The sequence below is a fragment of the Tupaia chinensis genome, unplaced genomic scaffold (genome assembly GCF_000334495.1).
Source record: "Tupaia chinensis unplaced genomic scaffold, TupChi_1.0 Scaffold000671_2, whole genome shotgun sequence".
Taxonomy (NCBI): domain Eukaryota; kingdom Metazoa; phylum Chordata; class Mammalia; order Scandentia; family Tupaiidae; genus Tupaia; species Tupaia belangeri.
The window spans coordinates 40,478-49,674 of record NW_006160194.1 but is presented as its reverse complement, the minus strand read 5'-3'; the positions used below and the strand labels follow the sequence as shown (position 1 = coordinate 49,674).

Below are 9,197 nucleotides of genomic sequence, written 5' to 3'. Positions count from 1 at the left end.
GGGCGGGGCGGAGGTGACGCATGCGCTTCCGGCGGGCGTGGGCGGGGCTTCGTGCCTACTTCCTGGGAGATCAGCCGACCGCATGGAAGGTATGTGAGAGCTTCTGGTTTCCCCGGCTCGGGAGGCTGTGCCCAAAGCCCGGGGGTGGCGGGTTGCGGGGCCCGTGAGGCGTGTATTGCCTTGACGCTGGACGGGAGAGTACCCAGGAGTGTGAGTCGTGCTAGTCACTGCCCGTTATTAACGGAGCACGTTGGTGCACGCGATGCCTCCGCCCCTCCAGCCGCGTGCGCTCGGTTCCGAGTTAGCTGCCGCCGAGCTGTGAGCGCTCACTGCCGGCCGAGTAGTGTCCCCGACAGGACTTCAGGCGGCTCAGCTCATTTCCTCACAATGATCCTGGGCATTTATAAGGGCATTTGCCCTCCAGTCAGATCACGAATTCCATGATAATTACGGTTGTTTTACACCCTATCAGCAAAGACTCTTGGAATTGCAACACCCAGAAAACCTGTCTTATCCGTCAGTGCAAGAAAAATTAAAGACAATGCAGCCGATTGGCATAATTTAATCTTGAAATGGGAAACCCTCAATGATGCAGGTTTTACCATCGCAAGTAACATTGCCAACCTGAAAATCAAGTTATTGTAAGTACATACAGAGTTCATGCTCTGAGCTTTTCATCCTTGATTGGGCAGAAGGTTCCTGAGGTTTCTGTTTGTTTTAACTTTTGGTCCAGTGTGTGCACCTGTCCAGAATCCCAAGAGGAGAATGGAGGAGAAGGAATTGTGGGGTGGCTTTCCCCCTGGGGGGGGGTGGTGATTTCTCGCTTTCTGTCTCTGTTGAGTACATGCACCCTATGGCAAAAATCTTTCAAAAAGGAAAGAAAAAAAAGTACTTCGTATGCTTTCAGCCTTCTGCTCTTTTCCTGGTGGGAGCCTGCTCTGCGAGCACCATGAAACCATTCTTTTTTTCTGTACTACCTCAGATGCCTTCCAATTTTCTATTCTGTTTTCATGTTAAATTTTTTCCCAAAACGTTGATTGCAACCCTGTTAGGTTATTTTATGCCTCATGGGTCATAGCCATCAGTTAGAAAACATTCCTAAATTGTGAACTCTTTGAGGAAGTGAGGATTATGGTCATGCCACAGTTCTTTTTCTCCATCTCTCCAGCCTGTCAAGATTGCGGTGCACATGCACCTGACATATTTTGCTAGCCACTGGGTGCAGGGTTTGAACCATAGTTGGCCATGTGGGAGCTAGCTCCCAGTACACAGTGCTTGACCGTTGTGTTATGGGGTGGACCTGAGAAAAGTATATGCTACACCCATTTTCTGTTTTGTCTAGGAGTAAAGACGAGGCAGAATTAGAGGTCAGCAGCCCAGCACCCAGCGAAAATGAAGAAGAGGCATATCCAGAGTATAATAAGGAACTTGAGATGCTGTGTGAGGAATTGCAGACCACCTTGGATAGTTTGGTAAGGTGGACATTGGACACCTGTGGTCACTGCCACTGAACCTGATGGCCACATTTGGGGTTTGCATGACCATTGCAGCGTTAGTGCTGTTGGCGATTCCTTCTTTGCCTTTTCTGATGATCCCTTCCTCTGCCTATCCCACAGAGCTCAATGTTTCCCAAATACTGTTCCCAACACTCGCTCTTTGTCCTCTGCGTTGCCCAGGGCAATCACCCACGTCCAGGTCTCTGCAGCGCAGCTGTTTGAGGCTTTTTGGGCCAGGCCAGCTCTCACACCCACGTGACTGCCGTGTAGCACTAAAGCAGCCATAGACAGCACATAGGTGAGCGGACGCAGCTGTGACCCTGTCACAGTGACACTTCTTTAAGGTGTTTCAGTGATACTTACTTTGTGGACACTGAAATGAGAATTTTACGTAATTTTCTCTTTTTTTTGGAGAAGTTTTTGCTATAGGGCGTTGCACTCGCCAAAAAGACAGAGACAGAAAGTGAGAAATCACCCCATAGGGGGCATGGCTGTGCCGCAATCCCATCTCCATTCTCCTCTTGGGATCTTGGGCATGCATGCATATGCACTCAGCGTGAGTTTAAGCCACCGGGTCCAGGACTCGAACCACAGTCAACTACACAGGAGTCCAGCGACATAGCCATTATGCCATCTACTGGTCCCGTAATTTTCTTTTTTAATTTACCAGAGAGCACATAGACTCACTCACTACAGGGAGAGACAGAAGGGAGTGTGGGATGTGAAAGCACCCCTTGTCGGACATAGTCACACCGCAGTCCCTTCTATTTCCTCTCTGGATTCTGGACATGCCCTGCATTTTTTCAAGCTGCTTATTCCAGGTTTCCAGGTTTAAACTGCATGTTCATTTGTGGGTTCCAGCCACCTTAACCACTAGGCCACAGGCTGGCCCTCATAAAATTTTCATGTGTCACAAAATATTATTTGGCTTTTTTTTTTTTTTGAAAGGTTTTTGCTATAGGGAGTGTGCACAGAAGAGAAAGACTGAAAGAGACAGAGAGACAGAAAGTAAGAAATTATCCCCCCGGGGGGGAGGTGGGGGACGGCCATGCCACCCACAATCCCTTCTCCATTCTCCTCGTGGGATCTTGGGCACGCATGCACACGTGCCCGGCATGAGTTTAAGCCACTGAGTCTGGGACTCAAACCACAGTCGACTACGTAGGAGTCCAGCGACATAGCCATTGCACCAACTGCTTGTCCCAAATTTTTGCCCCCCCCCCCAACCATTTAAAAATGTAAAAACCGACCTCATGGCCAGGTGGTTGAGGCATCTGGATCCCATATGGTTGACTGTACAGTTTGAGTCCTGGACCTGGTGGCTTATGAAACACACAGTACGGGGGGCCTCATAGGTAGGGTGGTGGTTAAGGGCTCTGGACTCCCACATGGCCAATTGCAGTTCAAGTCCCAGACCTGGCAGCTTACTTTTTCACTTTGTTTCTCTCTCTCTCTTTTCCTCTCTGGTCAAATTTAAATAAGTAAATAGATAAATATCAATAAAATAATTCTTTAAAAAAAGAGACTAGCTGTTAAAAAAAAGAAAATTAAAGAAACACACAGGACAACTATGCATAAGCTCTAAATCCCGAAGGAAGGAGAAATGGAGAAGGGATTGCAGCATGACCATGCCCCACAAAGGGGGGCTTTCTCCCCCTCTCCGTCTCTCTAGCGAGCACACACACCCTCTCACCAATTAAAAAAAAAATAAAGGTTTTCTTCTTTCATTCCATAAAAGTAGCAAGAGCCTGCCTGAGGATTCTTCCAGGTCAGTGGGACAAAATGTCAGTACTATTTGGAAATCTTGGCAAAGTGAGACTTGGGAGGCTTTCCAGGGTTTATTGCCAGTGTAATCCAGATGAATAAAATCCTAACCGCTGCCCGCCTTGGTCTCCCTGGGGCTTTGTTGTACATGGAGTTAACAGTGTGTAGTTATTGGAATTTTGATCTCAGTAGACTGAGAGTTTTTAGCTTTGAAATCTTAGAGTTACTGAATTGGAGTCTGGAGATTTCAAATAATATTCTTATATTCTAAATTAGTATCTTTTCAGACCAAAATACAGGTGAAAATGGAAAAACTGTCTTCAACTACCAAGGGAATTTGTGAACTGGAAAATTACCACTGTGGGAAGGAGAGCAAACGGCCCCCTCTGTTTCACACGTGGCCCACAGCCCATTTTTGTAAGTAGTCCTCTGTGAGCTCATTTTCAGGAGGGTAGAGTCATACAAGCTTTTAGTATCTTTTAGATCTGGAACTTTAAGAAGCTGACAAGGCTTTAAATGGAATGCATAAGGATCCATCAGGAGGAAAGCAGACGCGGCATCCTAAAACGAGCATTCCTGGGACCAGCAGTCACATAACGGTTACCTCCTTAGACTCCCACATGGCCGACCACAGTTCAAGTCCCAGAATCGTGTGCTTGTGTGCCCAAAATCCCGAGAGGAGAATAGAGAAGGGATAGTAGTGGGGCCGTTCTGGAGGGCTGATATCTCACTTTGTATCTCTCTGGGAGCGCACAAGCCCTACAGCAAAAATCTCTCTTTTTTTTTAAATTTTATTTATTCATTTTAATTTGACAGAGACACACAGAGAGAAAGAGAGAGGGGAAATGAGAAAGCAAGCCACAAGGTCCAGGACTTGAACCGTGGTCTGCCATGTGGGAGTATCCAGCACTTTAACCACCACGCCACCTGCTGATTCCCAGCAAAAATCTCTCTTTAAAAAAAAAAAAGCATCCCTTCTTGGCTTTGATTGCCTGCCCATTAGCAAGAGTATTTAGCATGACCAGAGGCACATGAAACAAGCTGCCACCATTAGCCCTTTAAAGCCAGTGGGTACAATGAATTCTGTCTCCTGTATAGGCAAGAATCTAATTTTTTTCTTTTTTTATACAAATAAAGGGCTTTCAGGGTTTTTTGTTTTGTTTTGCATTTTGTTTTAATTTAAAAAATAAATGAAGAGGGACCAGCAGGTGGCATAGTGATTAAGGCACTGGATTCCCACATAACAGACCATTGTTCAAGCCCCAAACCCAATTTTTGAGTGGCTTAAAAATCATGCCACTAGACGTGTGTGCCCAAAACCTGGGAGGAGACTGGAGCAAAAGGGATTGTGGTATGTGATTTCTCATTTTCTCCCCGTCTCTGAGCACACATGCGCTATAGCAAAACTCTAAATAAATAAATAGAGGTTACTTCAATGGATGAAGACTACTGGGGAAATAAAACTTCTTAAATAAGCTCTAGAAGATGCTTCTTAAAGGGTTACTTCCCCCCCTCCCCCAGAGGTTTTTGCTATAGGGCGCATGTGGTTGAGAGACGGACAGAAAGTGAGAAATCATCTCCCAGGGGAGATGGCCATGCTGCAATCCCTTCTCCTCTATTCTTCTCTTGGGATTTTGGGGAGGCACACACACATGCCCGGCACAAGTTTAAGCCACTGGGTCCGGGACTTGAACTGCAGTCAACTATATGGAAGTCCAGCCACATAGCCATTGTGCCATCTGCTGGTCCTAGGCCCCCTTTGATGCTAGTTTTTAGCACAGAGCTTTTCAAAGTGTGGTTCATTCAGAGTCGAGGGTCTGTCCATGAGTCCCTGCTGTTAACGGGAGACTTGTGTTTATTTCAGATGAGGTCTCCCGCAGGCTCGCAGACATGTATAGGAGTGAGCTCCTGCTAAAGCGCACAGTGGTTGGAGAGCTCGCGCACACCACCAGTCATGACCTCACCCTGAGCTACCTGGCAATGTGGCTGCACCAGCCCTACGTGGAGAGTGACAGCAGGCTGCTCCTGGAAGGCATGCTGCTTGAAACGGGGCACCGAGCCCTGTGAATCCCCCCAAAGCAGCATCATGTGAAGTCTGCCTCCAGGCTCTGGACCACAGGCTGCTTCTGTCTCCCCAAAAGTGGGAGGACATAGGACTCGAGGCTGCCCCCCCAGGATCAGACCTTTCTGTCTACCGTGGCCATCCATAAGTCTTTGGGGTCTGAGGGCAGGATTGTCTCACCAGCTCCCTCCAGCTTTGCCTTGTGTTAGGCCTCTGCCATCAGTTGGTGTCATGGAACATACTGTGACTGTCACTTGTGGGTGGTTCTCTGTAAGATAAAGGAATTCCTGAACAAAGTGATGGTTTTGTAAATTAGGTGTAGAAAACTGGCTAGCTCTGTGGCCTGGTGGTTAAGGGAGTTGGATCCCACATCGTTGACCATTCAGTTCAAGTACCAGCCCTAGCAGCTTGAAAAGCAAGTTGGGCCCATGTGTGTGTGCTCAAGATCCCGCCAGGATGGAGAAATGGAAGAGAAGGTATTACTGTGACTATGGCCTGCTGGAGGGAGCTTCCTCCTTCCCTCTCTGATGAGTGCATGCATCCTCTGGCAAAATTTTAAAAAGAAAATCCCCAGGTTAATATTTTACTTTATACCTATCTGTATTGCTTAAGTTTTTATGAGGATGTATTAGTTTTGTAATTATCAGTGTGTAAAGCCTCATGGAGGGGCTGGATGGTGGTGCAGCAGTAACACGATACTCCTTGAGGCGGACCCACACCTGAAAGTACGTGGAGACCTCCCTGAGTGCACTGGATATGCGTGTGCCCATGACATGGGCCTGGCTGAGCTGTGGGTTGATCATGGTGTTGAAGTCTCTGTTGGGAGTGATTGTCTCTCTCTTTGTTCTTGGAAGAAAGAAATCTCATGAAGTTAACAGTCAAGTTTGATGTCGTGAAAATGAAAACTACCTACAAGAATATTGCCATAGTCCCACCCTGGGCATATGAAGGCCAGATGAAGTCCCTCCCGTGTCATTATTCCAGCACTGTCATATAGCCAGGCAGTGATCACACCATTTCCAAGGTTAATACATCACGTCAGGTTAAGGGAGTGCCAGTTCTGAGACCTGGTGGTAAGAAGAAAAAGGGAAGAGTAACTGTTTATGACTACAGAGGCTGGCTAGAACCAGTGTGAAGAAAGCACGAGGTACCAGGAGCCCACCTCGGCCTGGCCTTTCCTGTTGGAGCTGCTTGTTGCACTGCATCTGTTCCCCTGTTTAGTGAGTTCTCTGATCCCAAGGTGTTTATACTCCATGGGCCTGTGTGTGTGTAGTATATTTAATAAATAATGGTTTTTAATTGCGCCCCTTTTTTAAAATATTTGACCATTAAAATACTGCTTACTGGGGCCAACAGGTGGCGTGGTTAAAGTGCTATACTCCCACATGGCTAACAGTGGTTCCACCCCTGGACCTGGCATTTTTTCTCACTTTCCCTCTCTTCTCTGTTTCTGGTGAGCACACATGCCCAGTAGCAAGTTAAAAAATAATTGGGACCAGCAGATGGCATAACAGTTACGTCCCTGGATTCCCACATAGTTGACCACAGTTAGAGTCCTGTACCTGTACCGGCTTAAAACTCGCTGGGTGCATGTGCATGCATGCCCAAAATCTCCAGAGGAGAATAAGATTATGGCCACCCCCTTGGGGGGTGGGTGATTTCTCACTTTCTATTTCTCCAGCCAGCACACAACCCCTGTAGCAAAAATCTCTCTCAGAAAAAATTATTTTAAAAGCACTGCTTATTGGAGCCAGCAGGCAGCATGGTGGTGGTTAAGGGCGCTGGACTCTCACATGGCTGGCTGTGGTTCAAGTCTCAGGCCTGGCAGTTTGTTCCCTCTCCCATTCTGTCCCTCTCCAGTCAAAGTTAGATAAAAATTCTTTTGTTCAAAAACCTGTTTATTGAAGGTTTGGGTTTTTTTTTTTTTTTTTTGCTTATTAAAGTTTATCAAGACTTTTTGCTTTGTTTTTTTTTTTTTTGGAGAGGTTTTTGCTGTAGGGTGCGTGTACTTGCCAGAAAGACAGAGAGACAGAAAGGGAGACATCACCCCCATGGGGGGATGGCCACGCCGCAATCCCTTCTCCGTTCTCCTCTCAGGATCTTGGGCACACATGCACATGCGCCCAATGTGCGTTTAAGCCACTGGGTCCAGGATGCAAACTGGATGACTACATGGGAATCCAGTGACATAGCCATTATGCCAACTGCTGGTCCCAGGTCCTAAGACTTTTAACGTTAACTCAATAAATAGGACTTTGTATGTACAATTTATAGCTAGGAGGACCTCAGGAAACTACCTCCTAGTTCGTTCTTTTTCTAGCCAGGGTAACATGGCAAGCCAGGCGTGCAGTCCAAGGTCCAGCTGTATGTGGCCATCCCCAGATTTGTTTATTTCACCCCAATTGAGTCCATAGGAGCAGTCCCTCATCTATTATTTTTATTCATGAGCCAAGAGTGCGTGCCCAAGCACAAGAGAGAGGCCCCCCAGAGACTCCCATCATGCCATGGTCCCCTTCTCACATCCCTCCAGCTCACCAAGGTCTTGGACACATTTGCGCTGGGCGTGTTTTCTGGTTAATTTGCAGTCCAAGCCCGTGGCTGTCCCCATGAGTTCAGATGCGGCAGTTCAGTATGCCACTCCCTACACCATGGAGGCTGAGCCTCTGTTTCTATTCATTGTTTTGCTAAATGGCTATACCCAGTACTGCTCAGCCCGGTTCTTGGCACGAGGGGCTCAGAAACAAGTTAGCCATGAAGTCCTGCACACTTTCTGACCAGGGCTGAAGACAGACTTGCACTACGACACAGGCACTTGTCATGGTCACACCACAAAACGTGTGTAGGAGGGGCAGGCATGAGATTTCTCTTTGCTCTGCCTTTGCTGCAATTACTAAAATCTATCATAAAAGTGGGCGTCCTGGAGCCTGTGCAGGCGGTGCTCAGCTGGAGTGCTGTCCCCAGCTCCCTGCTGGCTCAGCAGCAGCCTGTCCTTACCAGCTGCAGGGACAGATGGCCTGAATGGGGCCCCAGGAGGCCCCGCTCCCCAGCTGCCCACCTGCAAAGGTCCTGGGATGAGGGCATCGGCTGCACATTGGGGGACATCCACAGAGTAACACTGCAGAAGATACTAGGGTTTTGTCCCATCAACAGGCTTCTAGGACATCCCACCGTTCTCAATGATGTACTCTGTGGACACCCATCAGAGAGTTGCTCAGGGAGCTGATGGGAAGGGTCATTTACTGCAGCAGCCCCAAGTGGAAGCTGAGTAGTGAGCGAGAGCTGTGAGTGCCCAGAGCTATTTCCATCCGAAAGAACAGCAAAATATCCTGCGGGAATTTGAGTTCTCTCTGGACACCTGCCACAGGGACAGGAAAGGAGTATGGAGAGCTAGAAATCCACAAAAATACAGAACAGGACAGGACTGGGCAAGGGTTTGGGGATGAATTCATGGCACACACACACACACACACACACACACACACACACGGCTCTCGGGAAGCAGGATTTGCATGTCATAAATAATAATGTGACTCCTCCACTGTGTTTTTTTTTAATGCTAGAGAACATGTGCACTTGTCAGAGAAGGAACCCCCATACCCCCATGGTGTGGTCGGTACCAATCCCTTGTCCCCGCTTCTCCTCTCGGAATTTGGGGCACTTGTGTACGTACATCTGTGCCCAGCTTGTCTCCCAAGCCATGGAGTCTGGAACTCAAACCACATGGTTGTTCATGTGGGATCTGACTAACCATTAAGCCACAGGGCTGGCCCTGGCTGCCACGTCGATCAGACCAAGCTGAGCAGCCGCTCATGCTGTTTACCAAACATTGCTGGCGTCCTGGGGAGAGCCTACACTTCCAGTTGGGTGAGACAGAC

At 47.9% G+C, this 9,197-nt stretch overlaps 1 protein-coding gene across 1 annotated transcript; it reads left to right on the top strand.

The window, feature by feature from the left end:
• Window positions 1–24: 24 nt before the first annotated feature.
• CINP (cyclin dependent kinase 2 interacting protein) lies at window positions 25–6,621 on the top strand. The gene is made up of 5 exons (XM_006160021.3): window positions 25–89; window positions 473–641; window positions 1,343–1,472; window positions 3,548–3,677; window positions 5,125–6,621. The coding sequence occupies exons 1-5, from the start codon at window positions 83–85 to the stop codon at window positions 5,325–5,327; spliced, it is 639 nt and encodes a 212-aa protein (XP_006160083.1). The 5' UTR covers window positions 25–82; the 3' UTR covers window positions 5,328–6,621.
• Window positions 6,622–9,197: the final 2,576 nt, after the last annotated feature.

Excerpts from the sequence above, each read along its gene's own strand:
- CINP (XM_006160021.3), top strand. Across the intron at positions 1,473-3,547 it reads AGACCACCTTGGATAGTTTG|ACCAAAATACAGGTGAAAAT; the intron begins GTAAGGTGGACA and ends GTATCTTTTCAG. Across the intron at positions 3,678-5,124 it reads GTGGCCCACAGCCCATTTTT|ATGAGGTCTCCCGCAGGCTC; the intron begins GTAAGTAGTCCT and ends TGTTTATTTCAG.